The sequence below is a fragment of the Tiliqua scincoides genome, chromosome 8 (assembly GCF_035046505.1).
Source record: "Tiliqua scincoides isolate rTilSci1 chromosome 8, rTilSci1.hap2, whole genome shotgun sequence".
Classification (NCBI taxonomy): domain Eukaryota; kingdom Metazoa; phylum Chordata; class Lepidosauria; order Squamata; family Scincidae; genus Tiliqua; species Tiliqua scincoides.
In genome coordinates this window covers 1,782,258-1,799,637 of record NC_089828.1, presented here as the reverse complement: position 1 = coordinate 1,799,637, position 17,380 = coordinate 1,782,258, and the positions used below count along the sequence as shown (strand labels likewise).

General features: G+C 47.1%; 1 protein-coding gene across 4 annotated transcripts in view; it reads right to left on the bottom strand.

Annotated features, from left to right (window-relative positions):
- NTRK3 (neurotrophic receptor tyrosine kinase 3) overlaps positions 1–17,380 on the bottom strand; it is a 449,707-nt gene that overhangs the window by 284,060 nt on the left and 148,267 nt on the right. For all 4 annotated transcript variants that reach the window (XM_066634740.1, XM_066634739.1, XM_066634741.1 and 1 more), the window contains exon 4: positions 15,570–15,638. In XM_066634740.1, coding sequence (XP_066490837.1) covers positions 15,570–15,638 — 69 coding nt within the window. The remainder of the gene's footprint in view (positions 1–15,569; positions 15,639–17,380) is intronic.

Sequence of the window (17,380 nt, the reverse complement as noted above, 5' to 3'; positions counted from 1 at the left end):
CCCAGGACTTAATGATTGCTACCATAAACCCAGCACAGGACTGGGCCAAAAAAGCATTAAGAAAAGCTACCACCGATAGAATGAAAAGCAAGATTCAACAACATTTTCTATTACAGGATCACAATAGGTTCAAAACAGCATCGAAAACAAATGTGCCCCAAAGTCACAACCCTGTCAATTAATCAACTGACACTTTAGTTGATTAACCTATTAGATTAAGCCAAATGAAGTCTGTAAGTTTCTCCAGCTGCAATACAGAAGCCAAAGAGCAAAACAGTACAAAAGAAGAGACCAGGTTTCATTGTCTCTTCTTAAATGCAGATTCTGCTACTTCCCAGCCAAGAAATGCATCTTTTATTTGGTTTTCCTAAAATGTTGGATTTTGTGGGGGTCAAGCAAGGATCCTGTGTAGAGATTTCATTCCTGTTTCCTCCCCTGCCCCCTCCTCTCTCTGCCCAGACTTGCTCCATAAAGTCAAAGCTTTGTCCATAATACTCTGTCTTAACACGTTGACTCAGAGCGCCCGCTGCTCGGGGACATGAGACAACCTGCAACCCATCATGCATTTTAATTGAATGAAGAAGCCAGCTTTGTATACTCAGACCCCATTGACCTGGCTGGGCAGGACAGATGGGAATCCTCCTTTTTAATGTACTCCATTTGAAAGACACTTACATGTATTACATATACTGATAATTTTTATTATTATTGATTTTTTTGCTAAACGATTAGCCATGTTGCTTTTTTTCCCCCTCCCTTTCAAAGGACTGCAAGTTCCTCATACAGTATACTATGAAGTAGATGGATCCCTGGAGGACATATTAAACCCCAAATAGACTGTGCAGACACTGAGACTGTCGAAGTGAAGAAACAGAGACCTACTAAAAAGAGTAGCCCAGTGACGTTCTAAGAAAGGTACCCCAGGAGCAGGGAGAGTGCTTTTTAATTCATCTGTCCCATTTCCCCCTTCTGATTTCCTTTTCTGTCCTTCTACCTCTGCCTCCCTCCCAATTTCAGGTAGAGAACAGAGCATTAAGGATGTAAGCTGGAGTGGGGGGGCTTCCCAGGTGGAGCTCTTGCTAGGACCCCAGGGTCATGAAAGAGCTCACAGCCATGAGTGGGCAAGCCCTGACTCAGCAAAGTTTCACTGCCACAGCTGCTTCTCACCAGCAGGCAGATAGTTAAAGCCCGTGGGAAAGTTTACTCCGGCAATTTTCAACCAGTGTGTGTGGCACATCTGTGTGTCCCACGAATGATCCGTAGATGAGTTGCAGGTGTTTGGAGCAGAGTGGCTGAACAATCGCTGAAAACCTCTTCCGAGTTCTACAGCACTGTTTCTAGGGCAATTGTCTGTAGCAACAAACTGTCCGTCCCCAGTGGCGTTGCTGGGGGGAGTGTGGGCCGTGCTGGATGACACGCACGGGGGGGGGGTGTGACACCACTACTAGCCAAAAAATTTTCAAATTTTTGTATTTTCAAATAATACCAACATGTTATATACTAATCAATGCATAATTCCATGAGGAATGCTATGAAACAAACCACGCTGAAATATCTCCATTCTATCAAAAGCTATAGCCAGAAAAACCGTAGGGGCGGGGCAATGGTGCATCACCACACCCACTACCCAGGGTGTTTCCCCTCCCACTGCATGGGAGGATGAACATCATGGGGGTGACATGCTGGCCTCCAGCGCCAGGTGATGCAAACCCTAATGACACCACTGTCTCTCCCTCTTCTTCCACTGGTAGAGTCAGCGGAGGAAGAGGGACAGATCATTTGTTAATTACAAACAGTTGCCCTAGAAACAGATCTGCAGAAATCGGAGGCGTCTCCTGGGAGCTAGAAGTGACATCACAAGAGACAAAGACCATAGAGAAGACCACAGAGGTCAGTGTGGCATGAGAAGAAAAACTGCAAGTTTATTAGATCATTGCGGGAGGGTGGCAACAACAGAGACTTTCTCCTTCTTGCCCCAGTGCCAACCTGCAAATCCCAATTGTCTCATCCCCCAACATCAGGAAGGTCTAGAGCCTCTAGACACTGCAAAATGGAGAAGAGATGAGGAGGAAAGAGTTAATGTGAGTCCTCTTTGCACTGCCACCCAGACCTCTAATGGCAGAGGTGAAGGATGAGTTTCACCTGCCTACCACTTGGTTAGTTTTCTCAGCTCAATGCATGCTGAGACACAGCTCACAACACCCAGCTCAACACATACATGAACACATGCATAGTTTTCTCAACACATGCTCTCCAAAGCATGGGGGGGGGGGTATGCTAGTGGAGACAGGGAAGAGGCTTGCAGTGTTTTTCCCCCAGGGTCCTCCAAAAACTGGAGCTACCAGTGACATTCCAGTTTTCCAGTCAAGAATTCCAAAGGCCAGGAGCTGAGGCTTGTAAACCCTTTAACGTTTAACAAAGTATTGGTTGGCAACCTTCAGTCTCGAAAGACTATGGTATAAGCCTACAGCACCTGGTATTCCCAAGCAGTCTCCCATCCAAGTACTAACCAGGCCTGACCCTGCTTAGCTTCCAAGATCAGACAAGATCAGGCAAGTGCAGGGTAACAGTTGCTCAGGGAGACATTTGTGGTGACCCTATTCTCACTCCAAGGATATGAGTCCCCACTCCCCACTATACACTGCAGGAGTCTCTATAGACAAACACACACACACACCCCGCATGCAGTTTGTTTTAGTGCTGAGATACAAACTTTCAGTTGAGAACTTTCAACAAAAACATATGAGGTTTGTGTGCGGGGCCAACATTCAGGTTGAAATTCACTCCCAATTCACCATTTTTCACTGTTACCATATCTCCTGGTGGCCACCATTTCCCTCCTCCAAACCCCTCTCCCAGTGTGGCCACCTTATGAGGTATTGTCGTACAGATGGAGGTGCTGGGAAAATAAATCGGTGCTGGGAGAAGCACTGCTATAGTCAGCTAGGACAAGTTTCATTCCCTCACCCAATTTTGTCCAAAAACATTGCTGCATTTTTGCTACCATATAATGGGGTCACTTTCGACATAGCCCTCTAAAATATAATTTTTTTCTGTGGTCACCTGTTGTTCACCCACTCCTGAAAACCCTGGAGTGTGTTTGTTCTTTTGCTTTGAAAAATAGTAGAAAAAAATACAGTTTTCCTACAGTACAATATATGTTTCTAACTGTTCAAATATATGTCAGCAGTGGCAATGTCTGAAATGACAGGTGGCTGACTACGGGGTACCCTAAAGATCATATGCATGCAACCACACTAGAAACATCCTGTCCATTCCAAACTCTGAATGCTTAACCTCTAGACACCTTAGTGAGGTTGCCGAAACCTGGAGAATGGCAACTCTGGTAATTAACACAGACAATTTTTTTTAACAAGACATCACCAGAAGCTACGTCAATGAGGATAGTGATTTATTAGGCAAAATTACCAATGGAAAGGGAAAGTCCCTGTTAAATAAATGGCCAGGGTAGTGTAGTGGTTTGGGAGGTGGACTTAGACCTGGAAGATCCAGGTTCAAATCCCCCCTCAGCCATGAAGCTTCCTGGGTGACCTTGGGCCAGTCACTTTCTCTCAGCCTCACCTACCTAACAGGGCTGTTGTGAAGACAAAAGGAGGGGACCAGCTGTGTACACCGCACTGAGCCTCTTGGAGGAAGGGCGGTATAAATAAATAAATAAATAAATAAATAGGCAAAGGTAGACTGTATGAGTTTGAAATGCAGCAGGTGCATTTGGTTGACCAGGCAAGGGTAGAAAGCCAAGCCCTAGCATTTACACTAAGCCTGGTCAATCCAGAAACTTAATACCTTCTACCAACTGCAAAGGCAGTCACTGGAGATGACTGCTTCCTTCTCTGCATGAAGAAGGCTCTGAGACCTGAGAGCATAGAGAGCCTTAAGTAGCTCACTGAGCTGTATTACTTAGCCGCAACTTGAAGTCTGGGCTAAGCCTCGGAGTTCATGAAGCTACAGGCTGCAAAATAGAAGAATTGGAGGTAGGTTCCAGTCTGGGACAAAATGAGCAACTGGTCTGTGTCTATTCTGCAACAGCTGTGGCTTGACCTCCCAGGCCACATGGATAGTGAGTCCCTGAGATAATGACTTCAGACCAAGGTTGTAGTGTCCGGTTGGCACCCTGGAGGCATGCTGGTACCAACCATGCAGGTAATAAGATAACCTAGCAAGGACAGGTCAACTCAGAGCAGTTTAATCTGTACCTGAGCCAACTGAAGATGCTTTATAGGATCAGCTGGAGTTACATTGGCTTCATGTGTTACCTGACGCCTTGCTGGAGTGGTAGCTGCAATACCACTTGTGACCATCTGTAGTGATGGTGCTGAAGATCAGGAAAGATTACACAAACTACTTCAATGACACAGAGGAAATTGCATCTATGTCCTGCCACCTTAACGTCTGCCTGGGACATCAGCTGCCTCCTGAATCCACAAGAAATAGTCTTCTTTTTTCTTCTTCTTTTTTTTTGGGGGGGGGGGGGAGAAAGGGGAAATACCTCCTTAACCACCTACATGATGGGAAAAGGCAAGCTGGTGGATTCTAGCCCAGTGGCTCTGGCCTTTCCGATGAGGAATCTGAACTGTTGTGAGCACATTTCCCTGAAATAAGGCTGCTAAAGATTGCTGCCATTGCTACACTTCAGGGGTAGAACTGTAAGTAATAAACACAGCCTTCCCAGATCATTCCTAATGCATGAGTCTTCCCCATGAATAATATAAGAGCTGTGTGCCTCAGGGTGGACTTTATCCAATGGCCTGCCCCAGCCGGGTTGGTGATGTAATGCGTCCTAATCACAGTACCCAGGGGGGCTTTTGTGCAAATTAACTCCCAGCATTTACTGGACATGCCAAGTGCCACTGGGGTTCTGACACTTTGCCGCTGAAGGGACTTGACTAGGGTTAGATTCCTTTTCCTTAGATATCATTTTCTCCATATTTACAGAATTGTCTGCAGTTTTCTGAGCAGTCCAGAGACTATAGTTGCTTGTAGTTGTAGTTATATGCTCCCTGCCAGGAGCAGTACATGACAAGAAATCGAGAAGTGCACTAGAATTACCAAATGGCAGCTCTTGGATTCCCTGAACCCATCACCCTGTCCCAGACTTTGAAAAATCTAGCATTTCTCGACCAGTGGTACTTGTACCAACAGTGGCACTTGAAGGGATGACAGCTGGTACATGTGGGACCTGCAGACCCTCCACCATGAGGCAGAAAGACCAGCTATGCAACAAGTAGTGGTAGGGGGCTTGGCTCAGCGAGCAGAGTTCCAATGGGTGCTTCTTGCACACTCAGAAAAGCCCTCCCATCCGCCCTGAGCCTCTCACCAGTGTTTGTTGCATTGCATCTGCCCTCCCCATCTAGATGTACCTGGGGATGACCTCATCACCAGTTACATCTGGTGGTACTTGCAATAGGTGCAAAGATGGGGGACAATCGTTGAGAAAGGTTGGTCTAGAACAGGAGTGTCAAACTCGTTTCATATGGAGAAACTCTGGCTGGTGGGATTTGCTTCTGAGGAGGAGCTGACCAAGAGGGGACCAGGAAAACTGGATGTACAGTGAATCCCCTCCTCAATATAAAATATGAGAGTGGCAGTCAAGGACTCACAGATACACACAAAACACACACACAAACAAGGACCTTTCAATATACAAACTCTGCTTGTACATACACACACATCATAACAACAGTCTTCCCCATTCTGCTGGGAAAAGCACTGTGGAAAAGGGTCTCTCAATGCTCAGAGTTGTTGTGGCAACAGTGGTCAGCAGACTTTTCCGCTGTTTTCGTCATTTCCATTGATGAAAGCAGTTTTTTTCTAGCAAGTTGCCCAAAGCTACGCCCAATACAACAGCATTTATACAAAAAAAAAAAACCACAGCCACAAACAACTTCGCTTTTCTCCTGCAACACCTGCTAGCCGACGCACTCAGCGCATAGTTTGCCCGAATGCCCGACTTATTACTACGAAGCGCAACAAAGTACTAGCAGGCAACATGGAAGAGCCACTTGTCCCAACAGGAGAACCGGGAGTGGAGCAACAAGGAAAGTCAAAAGTGTGACCACGGTGTTGGGACGATGAGGGCCATGTGGAATTCTCTACAAAAGCTACATCTTAGGAAAGGTTCCCAAGTAGTTTCTCGTCCATTCTCTGGAAGTTAATTTTCCTTAGTTGCTGCCATTTGCTTAAGAGCCGTCACGGAGCTGTAGTCTGATCTCAGCTGGAAGATTCCTCCTCTAGAGACTTATTTAGCACAGCTTATTCCTGGAAAGGGCACGTACATTCAGACGGCATTTAATTTGTACATTCAGGTTGAAAGTGTTGCCAACTTAACGCTTTGTTCCTACGCCGATTCCCTATAGGGAGGCAGGATGGAGGGGGGGGAAATGGGAAATGAAAAGAGAGGAGTGAAAACATGACTTGGAAGAGACCTGCTCGGTACGGGGCTGCTTTCAAAGGTGATTCAGAAGCTTTAGCTGGCTCACACTGCTGTGGCCTGGCTGCTGTTGGTAGCCAGGCACTGTTTCATAGAAGAACTTTGGATCAGGCCATAGGCCCATCTAGTCCAGCTTCCTGTATCTCACAGCGGCCCACCAAATGCTCCAGGGAGCACACCAGATAACAAGAGACCTGCAAGGCCTCCTGGGAATTGTAGTTAAGAACATAAGAACAGCCCCACTGGATCAGGCCATAGGCCCATCTAGTCCAGCTTCCTGTATCTCACAGCGGCCCACCAAATGCTCCAGGGAGCACACCAGATAACAAGAGACCTGCAAGGCCTCCTGGGAATTGTAGTTAAGAACATAAGAACAGCCCCACTGGATCAGGCCATAGGCCCATCTAGTCCAGCTTCCTGGATCTCACAGCAGCCCACCAAATGCCCCAGGGAGCACACCAGATAACAAGAGACCTGCAAGGCCTCCTGGGAATTGTAGTTAAGAACATAAAAACAGCCCCACTGGATCAGGCCATAGGCCCATCTAGTCCAGCTTCCTGGATCTCACAGCAGCCCACCAAATGCTCCAGGGAGCACACCAGATAACAAGAGACCTGCAAGGCCTCCTGGGAATTGTAGTTAAGAACATAAGACCAGCCCCACTGGATCAGGCCATAGGCCCATCTAGTCCAGCTTCCTGGATCTCACAGCAGCCCACCAAATGCTCCAGGGAGCACACCAGATAACAAGAGACCTGCAAGGCCTCCTGGGAATTGTAGTTAAGAACATAAGAACAGCCCCACTGGATCAGGCCATAGGCCCATCTAGTCCAGCTTCCTGGATCTCACAGCAGCCCACCAAATGCTCCAGGGAGCACACCAGATAACAAGAGACCTGCAAGGCCTCCTGGGAATTGTAGTTTAAGAACATAAGAACAGCCCCACTGGATCAGGCCATAGGCCCATCTAGTCCAGCTTCCTGCATCTCACAGCGGCCCACCAAATGCCCCAGGGAGCACACCAGATAACAAGAGACCTGCAAGGCCTCCTGGGAATTGTAGTTAAGAACATAAGAACAGCCCCACTGGATCAGGCCATAGGCCCATCTAGTCCAGCTTCCTGGATCTCACAGCAGCCCACCAAATGCCCCAGGGAGCACACCAGATAGCAAGAGACCTGCAAGGCTTCCTGGGAATTGTAGTTAAGAACATCAGAACAGCCCCACTGGATCAGGCCATAGGCCCATCTAGTCCAGCTTCCTGTATCTCACAGCGGCCCACCAAATGCTCCAGGGAGCACACCAGATAACAAGAGACCTGCAAGGCCTCCTGGGAATTGTAGTTAAGAACATAAGAACAGCCCCACTGGATCAGGCCATAGGCCCATCTAGTCCAGCTTCCTGGATCTCACAGCAGCCCACCAAATGCCCCAGGGAGCACACCAGATAACAAGAGACCTGCAAGGCCTCCTGGGAATTGTAGTTAAGAACATAAAAACAGCCCCACTGGATCAGGCCATAGGCCCATCTAGTCCAGCTTCCTGGATCTCACAGCAGCCCACCAAATGCTCCAGGGAGCACACCAGATAACAAGAGACCTGCAAGACCTCCTGGGAATTGTAGTTAAGAACATAAGAACAGCCCCACTGGATCAGGCCATAGGCCCATCTAGTCCAGCTTCCTGCATCTCACAGCAGCCCATCAAATGCCCCAGGGAGCACACCAGATAACAAGAGACCTGCAAGGCTTCCTGGGAATTGTAGTTAAGAACATAAGAACAGCCCCACTGGATCAGGCCATAGGCCCATCTAGTCCAGCTTCCTGTATCTCACAGCGGCCCACCAAATGCCCCAGGGAGCACACCAGATAACAAGAGACCTGCAAGGCTTCCTGGGAATTGTAGTTAGGAACATAAGAACAGCCCCACTGGATCAGGCCATAGGCCCATCTAGTCCAGCTTCCTGTATCTCACAGCGGCCCACCAAATGCTCCAGGGAGCACACCAGATAACAAGAGACCTGCAAGGCCTCCTGGGAATTGTAGTTAAGAACATAAGAACAGCCCCACTGGATCAGGCCATAGGCCCATCTAGTCCAGCTTCCTGGATCTCACAGCAGCCCACCAAATGCTCCAGGGAGCACACCAGATAACAAGAGACCTGCAAGGCCTCCTGGGAATTGTAGTTTAAGAACATAAGAACAGCCCCACTAGATCAGGCCATAGGCCCATCTAGTCCAGCTTCCTGCATCTCACAGCGGCCCACCAAATGCCCCAGGGAGCACACCAGATAACAAGAGACCTGCAAGGCCTCCTGGGAATTGTAGTTAAGAACATAAGAACAGCCCCACTGGATCAGGCCATAGGCCCATCTAGTCCAGCTTCCTGTATCTCACAGCGGCCCACCAAATGCCCCAGGGAGCACACCAGATAACAAGAGACCTGCAAGGCCTCCTGGGAATTGTAGTTAAGAACATAAGAACAGCCCCACTGGATCAGGCCATAGGCCCATCTAGTCCAGCTTCCTGCATCTCACAGCAGCCCACCAAATGCCCCAGGGAGCACACCAGATAACAAGAGACCTGCAAGGCTTCCTGGGAATTGTAGTTAAGAACATCAGAACAGCCCCACTGGATCAGGCCATAGGCCCATCTAGTCCAGCTTCCTGTATCTCACAGCGGCCCACCAAATGCTCCAGGGAGCACACCAGATAACAAGAGACCTGCAAGGCCTCCTGGGAATTGTAGTTAAGAACATAAGAACAGCCCCACTGGATCAGGCCATAGGCCCATCTAGTCCAGCTTCCTGGATCTCACAGCAGCCCACCAAATGCCCCAGGGAGCACACCAGATCACAAGAGACCTGCAAGGCTTCCTGGGAATTGTAGTTAAGAACATAAGAACAGCCCCACTGGATCAGGCCAGAGGCCCATCTAGTCCAGCTTCCTGGATCTCACAGCGGCCCACCAAATGCCCCAGGGAGCACACCTGATAACAAGAGACCTGCAAGGCCTCCTGGGAATTGTAATTAAGAACATAAGAACAGCCCCACTGGATCAGGCCAAAGGCCCATCTAGTCCAGCTTCCTGTATCTCACAGCAGCCCACCAAATGCCCCAGGGAGCACACCAGATAACAAGAGACCTCACCCTGGTGCCCTCCCTTGCATCTGGCATTCTGACACAGCCCATTTCTAAAATCAGGAGGTTGTGCATACACATCATGGCTTGTAACCCATAATGGATTTTTCCTCCAGAAACTTGTCCAATCCCTTTTTAAAGGCGTTCAGGCCAGATGCCGTCACCACATCATGTGGCAAGGAGTTCCACAGACCAACCACACGCTGTGTAAAGAAATATTTTCTCTTGTCTGTTCTAACTCTCCCAACACTCAATTTTTAGTGGATGTCCCCTGGTTCTGGTGTTATGTGAGAGTGTAAAGAGCATCTCCCTATCCAGTCCAGCTTCCTGTATCTCACAGCAGCCCACCAAATGTCCCAGGGAGCACACCGGATAACAAGAGACCTGCATCCTGATGCCCTCCCTCCTTATCAAACTATGCATCCCCCCCCCCTTACAATAATGCTACAACTCAGGGTCAGCCAGCAAAGCTGACTGGCAGTTGATGCAGGCAGACTATAGAAACAAAGCAGATGATAAACCTCTCTTCAGTCATTGATCCAGCCAGGTCAGTACTGTCTACACCAGTGTTTCTCAACCAGCGGTACTTGAGGTGATGTCTGGTGGTACTTGCGGGACCCCTGCCACCCAGCAGCAAGACCAGGAACACAACAAACAGCAGTAGGAGGGTTGGCTTGATGGGCTGAGGACCAAAGCAGGCTTTTCTATGCTCAGAAAAGCCCTCCCATCCACCCTGAGCCTCTTACTGGGGTTTGTCACGTCATGTCTGGCCTCCCAACCCAAAAGTAACTGGGGATGACATCACCGCCAGTTACTTCCAGTGGTACTTCAAATAGGTGGACCATATGAAGTGGTGTGGCGAAGGACAAATGTTGAGAAACACTGGTCTACACTGACTGAGAAGAACACTTCAGGGGGTTCTCAGTGCTCCCTGGAGATGCCACAAATTGAACTTGGGACCTTGCCTGGGCATCCCCAATAAACATAGGAGACAGATAGCTTAGAATATAAAACTAGGATACTTTTATTGAAAGCACAAGTCTGAGCAACCCTGCAGCAGGCCCAGCCTCACAGCTCTTCCCCACTTTGGTATAAGCATCTAGAGGAGATAGCAAACCACAATCTGTTCCCCTTTAGGGCATTCCCACCCTGACTTAGAACTGTGGCACATCAACTGACAGCTCAAACTTATCTGCAGGGTAAAGGAAGCTGAACTGCATGGCATCCCCTAAGCTGGAAGGTCATTGAGATTGACTTTGCAGTCCAACCCTGAGGACTCACCAGCCAGCCTCCCTGCACTTGACAGGCTCTCAAGATCTATACCATCTCACCCACACACTGGCGTAGCTAAAGTGGCACAAATTTTTAACACCCCCACCAGAAGGTCTTGGAAAAGCACTTTCGGTATTTGTCAAAAACAAATGTGCCTTTCTAAGGCCTTTGGCAGACCTTCTAATGCCTCCCAAGGCTCAAGGAGACTGCACACGCCTCCCCAGGCCTCAGAAAGGCACCCCCTGACACTCCACCATGCGTGGCAATTGACACCTCCTTAGCTACACCACTGCACCCATGGACTTCTGCTTACCTTACCGAAGTCCCTACTCCTGCCCCCTGGCCTGCACAGACCTTGTCAAAAATGTTTTGTAGCCATTCTAGATACAAAAGACCACCAAACCCAAAGGAAACCTTCTGGAGTGGGGGGAGGACTTCCAACCAAAGCCAATCTGGTAGAAAGCAAACCAAAATCCCTACCTGGCTCTAAAGGTACTTGGGGTTTTCAGCAAAAAAAACCAGAATGCTTCCAAGAGGCATTCTGAGGATGCACTTCTGCTTGCATCCAGGAGGTCCATTTGAGGGCTTTCCAGCATCCACAGAAATACGTAGGTATCCACAAGGGGTCCTGGAGCGATAATATATATAATAATAATATACAGTATTTATATACCGCCTTTCTTGGTCTTTATTCAAGACTTTATTCAAGGCGGTTTACACAGGCAGGCTTATTAAATCCACACAGGGATTTTTACAAATTGAAAGAAGGTTCTCTCTTTCAAGAACCACCACATTCAAGCTGTTACGCTCCGATCTGGTTTAACATTCTGGTCTCCATCCTCCCACGCTCCGAGCAGATGGAACAGCTCAGCTGCAGCTTGCCAGCTGCTTCAAGGTCGCACGGTGCCGGTGGCCTCGAACTGGCGACCTTGTGGATGTTAATCTTCAGGCAAATGGAGGCTCTACCCTCTAGACCAGACCTCCTGCCCTGCAGATATCAAGGGACCACTGTATATGAAGTTGCCTTATACCTACGGCCTCCTCTGAGAACCAGGGTCCTTCCAGGTTCTCGGACAAGAGTCTTTTTCTCAGTCCAAGATACTTTCCATGTTGCTGACAAGGACCGAACCTTCTGTGAACAAAATGCGCACCGCCACTGAGCTGTGGGCCCTCCAGTCTCAAACTGAAGTGACCAAGAAACCTTCGTACACTTCAAATCACTTGCCACTTTTGAACTAATAGCCGAAGCCAGGGATGAAGAAGTTTGAGCTGCCATTAGCACAAATGATCAATTCTAAATTGAGCATTCACACTTAACCTCTCCCCCAAGTATGGGTGTTTCTTTATTGCTGGAATATTACCATCAGTCTCTCTCTCTCTCTCTCTCTCCCCCATGTAATGCCTTGATGGAAAAAAATAAAATACAGCAAGGTTACACTGGTGATAACACATTGATTCCCACTTGAGGGACTGGTCTTTATTCTTCCATAAGTCACTTCTCACTTACAGCTCTATTGATCACAGGTGAGAATGAATAGGATATTCCCATGAACCTCTGGGAGGAATCCTACATAACATATATGCTTTTATTTCCGACACGCAACTATTTCTAAAACTCAACAAAACAGGTCACCAGGGCAGCACTCCATTGATTTCATGTCCACTTATTCTTCACATGTGGGGCTGAATGCTTTATCTATAATTCAGAGGGCTGCAGATCTGCTACACCCCAGGGAATTGCTAGCCTATCTCACGTGCAGCAGAAGGAAAAGTGCTTCAATTGCTGCAGAGAAGAGAGGTCAACAAGTCTCTCTTTCTTCTGGCCTACATTAGAACTATAGTCAAAGGCTCTGCGCATTCCATAATGATGTGCAAGCATAAGGACACATTGAAGGGACACATTGGACACACTGAAGTTCCAGATGATGTCTTCCTGGTATTTGACATAAGAAAATAAGAACAGCCCCGCTGGATCAGGTCAGAGGCCCATCTAGTCCAGCTTCCTGTAGCTAACAGGAGCCCACCAAATGCCTCAGGAAGCACACATGACAACAAGAGACCCGCATCCCAGTGCCATCTCTTGCATCTGGCATTCTGAGGTAACCCTTTTCTAAAAACAGGAGGTTGCATGTACACCATGCCTTGTGACCTATAATGGATTTTTCCTCCAGAAATTTGTCCCATCCCCCTTCAAAGGCATCTAGGCCAGATGCCATCACCACATCCTGTGGCAAGGAGTTCCACAGACTAACTACACGCTGAGTAAAGAAAGACAGTTCAGTATTCTCAGGTTCTAGAAAACCAATACAGTGATCCCTCTGTATCTGCAGGGGTTTGGTTTCATAACACCCCCCCCCCCAAACAGATAATGAAATCCACTGGTAATAAAATCCATGGAGGGTCAGGGTTGAGGCACTACAGGGACTCACTTGGCAGCCGCACCGGACTCCTGGACATGATCAGAAACCACTTTGGGTTCATTACTGAACTTCTGGTTGTGACTAGGAGGTGGTCTGAAGCCAGGGAAGGCCCATGGAGTAGGCCACAGGACTTCTCTGGCCTCAGAACACCTCCTGGAGGCATCCAGAAATAATAATAATACAATAATACAGGTATTTCTATACCGCCTTTCTAGGTCCTCAGATTTCTCCTCAGACTTTATTCAAGGCGGTTTACATAGGCAGGCTAGTTTAAATCCCCGTAGGGATTTTTACAATTGAAAGAAGGCTCTATCTTTCAAGAGCCACAACAATTCAGATGTTTCGTTCTGATCTGGCCTCCATCCTGGCCTCCATCCTCCCACGCTCAGAGCAGATGGAATAACTCGGCTCAGCTTGTCAGCTGCTTCAAGGTCGCACGGTGCCGGTGGCCTCGAACTGGCGACTTTTGGATGTTATCTTCAGGCAAACGGAGGCTCAACCCTCTAGACCAGACCTCCTGCCCTGATTGCATCCAAGATGTCCTCCAAGCCATGGGCTCCGTATCCTCAGATGCTCAAATCCACAAATGATGGGCGGCAGATAAGGAAGGCCCACTATATACAGTATACATATCTAGAAGTTCCATAGACATGTAATAGCATAGCATATCTATGCTAGAATCTATGCTATGCTAGCTAATTATTTTCTCAAGAAAAAAAAAAGACACTTTGCATGTACCACTTAATGTCAGTGATTAACTCAGCAAAATCTTTTTGAGTCCTACCAAGATAAATACATAGCTCACAGAATAGCTCAATTGGTGGTCACTGTACAAAATACACAACAATTTAGCAAACTGCCAAGGGGAGTGGCTTTGTTTTACATACAACTGATTTGCTGCTACCTGCTATTAGATTTATGTAACCTCTCGCTATGATCAAAGATTAACCAATAGCTTTTGACTCAGAGGATGCCATCAAAATCTCAAGAATCTCAGCTTGTTATTTCCTAACACACACACACCCCTCAATAACTTTCTGCTAGTCATTTAAACCGTCTGGAATGGAGGCAAAGCCTGTGTAGATCACAAAGCAGATGCAGACATGCCCCCCCCCCCAAAAAAAAATGCCACCACATGTGCAAAGAAGTTCTTTCAAAACTCCACAAATGGACAAAAGACTATGCAGGGTGACCAGACATCCTCTTTTTCCCGGCCATGTTCTCTTTTTTAGCCTCATGTCCTGGAAAAGAACTTAAATGTCCTCCTTTTCCCTCCGAGCAGGCAGTGCATAGCCATCTTTTAATTAATAACTTATATGTATTAAGTTATATGCAATACAGTTTTAAGTTTAGTAATAAGTAATATAATGTTTAAATTAATCACACGAAATCAGTGTTTTTAGCTTTTATTTTGTCATGCCCTACATTTTTCTTGGATGTCCTACATTTTGGGGTGCCTTATCCTCTTTTGCGGTTATGACATCTGGTCACCCCGACTCCGTGGAGTTTCATTAGACACCCAACACCAGACAGGCTGCAATCCTATCCAGTCATACCCAGGAGTAAGCCCTATTGACTATAATGGGCCTTACTTCTGCGTAGACATGCCTAGGGCTGGGCTGAGGGTGAGAGCCCAAAACATGCAACTGAAACACATGAACATGTTTTTCACACTGTTACTAACACCAAATTGGACCACATCCTGCAAGACTGATGTAGATGTTTATTAAAAATAAATGCGTGTTTCCTGTCCTGTGCACCACATCACTGGTGCCACTGGGGGGGGGGGTGCAGGGGGGGGATGTGCAATACGATCAGGATGACCAGATGTCCTCTTTTTCCATCTTGTGTCCTGGAAAAGAACTTCAATGTCCTCCTTGTCCCTGTGAGTGGACCCCTGCAGGCAGCACATAGCCCTCTTGCAATTAATAAATTTCATGTAATAAATTATATGTAATATAGTTTTAAATTTAATAAGTAATCTAGTGATTAAATTAACCACATGAAATCATATGCAAGTGTTTTTAGCTTTCATCTTGTCATGTCCTACAATTTACTTGGGTATCCTACATTTTGGGGTGCCTTGTTCTCTTTTGCGGTTATGACATCTGATCACCCTGATCATGATAAAGTCAGGAGATAGAGTTCATTTTACTATATTTAATACAGAAATTGGAGAGCTGGAACAGGATGACCACTGTCTTCGAAAGCCCTACCTACCCTCAGATAAACCCCTTAACTGCCTCTTCCTTTGGTCTGCCTACCCCAGGGGACGTCCCCCAAGGGAAACTTACAGTTCAATAAGTCTTAACGTCTTGAAGAGCAACCACGACAGAGTAGTCAGCCGGTTACCAGACAGGTTTCTGGGGAAAAAAAGAAGATAATTAATTTCTGGTAAATAATTTTCTTGGCATTGCAAGCTCCCTGGTTTAGCGTAGTTCTTAATTTCCCTGCACAAGCTGAGATATAAACATTTTAGAGAGAGAAAGAGAAGAAAAAGAAGAAGAAAAACCATACAGATCAAATTACAACAACAAAATCAGGATCTGGAAACAAGCATGTATTGTCCTCCCTCCCCCACCCCCAGCCACCAGTATAAGAAAGAAAAATGGGGAAAAATTGACATAATCTAAAATGATTTCGCAGCATGAATAGTGATTCTAATTAAATAAGAAAGAAGCTGTTGTTGCAGTTTCCAAGAATCCATAGGTACTTCAATCTTACAGTCAAAAGTAGACATAGCAAGAAAATAGGTACTTATCACAAATAAGAGAAGAAGGCTGCAATCTGTTTACAGGATACAAAGACACATGATGTATCTTTTCTCACACATGTACCCCATTCAGTGCTGGATGGTGACCCATATATGCTGACAGTAGGCAGAACATTCAATTCTAGGCACACTGATGCACAGCCAAATTCTAACCTTCACTGGTGCAGCTGGGCAGAGGTACCCAGTGTAGGTTAGAAGCAGGTGGAGGTCTTCAAAGGATAAAGGGATATTACTTTCCTTACCCCATGTAACACTTCAGACTGCCAAATGGGGTTACTTGGATCTGTACCAGGTAAATCACTGGCACAAATCCAAGTAGCCCTGTATACGGGGCTTTCAGTCCCGAAAAGGGGGTTGGGATACGGTAGAGGCCTGCCCTGCTGACCGCTCCTGTGGATGCAGTGCTGATGAGTGGCTGGCTCTTAAATAATCACAATGTGCTTTACGGTACATTTGTGACATTCTAAGCCGGAGCAGTGGAGACCAACAATAGGACTGCACTGTGAGAAGTGTTTCACTAAGTGCAATGGAACTCACTCCGAAGTAAGTAGGCTCAGAATTGCAGCCTGAGCCAGTGCTGTTGCCAGAGAGGGTGCAAAGCACTAAGCTTTGTAGGGAGCCTCAGTGCAGCGGCCCTCCCCTTCTGAGTTACTTGGGGCAGTAGGAGCAAAACGGAGGCATATGCTTGCATACCTTGGTGAGGCTCCCTGCAAGACTAAGTGCTTTGCACCCTCTCTAGCCACACCAGTGGCTCAGGCTACAATTGTCACCTGCTTACTTAGGAGTGAGCTCCATTCCACTGACCTGGGCTACAAATCAGGAAGTCACTCCTTCAACTCTCACCTCAGCCATGAACATAGGAAGGGGCTCGTCTGCAAGCCATTCTCAGCTTCAGCCCTTCAGTGTACGATAGGAGGAAATTAATCCTGACCTACTTCACAAGATACGTAGCATTGTTCAGCAACAAATTACAAAGTGAAAATTTACATAGCAAAATGAATGAATGAATGAATGAATGAATGAATGAATGGCCTGCAATCTAAAAAGGATGTAGAGGAAAAACCAGCAAACAGCCACTGGGAAAACTCTATATGGAAGTGAATACAGAGAGTTCCTCTCCATCTGCTAAATATAAGAGGCGCTTCTCTTGGCCCAGTTAGCAGATGAATGTTCTTATTGAGAGCCAAGGCAATGCAACAGTTAAGTCTGAGTGGCATCTCAGACTTCAAGCCCCTGCTCATACTCAGCAGTGAAGCTTGCTGGGTGAACTTGAGCCAACCACAGCATCTCTCCACCTAACCTACCTCACAGGGTTGTTGTGAGAACAAAAGG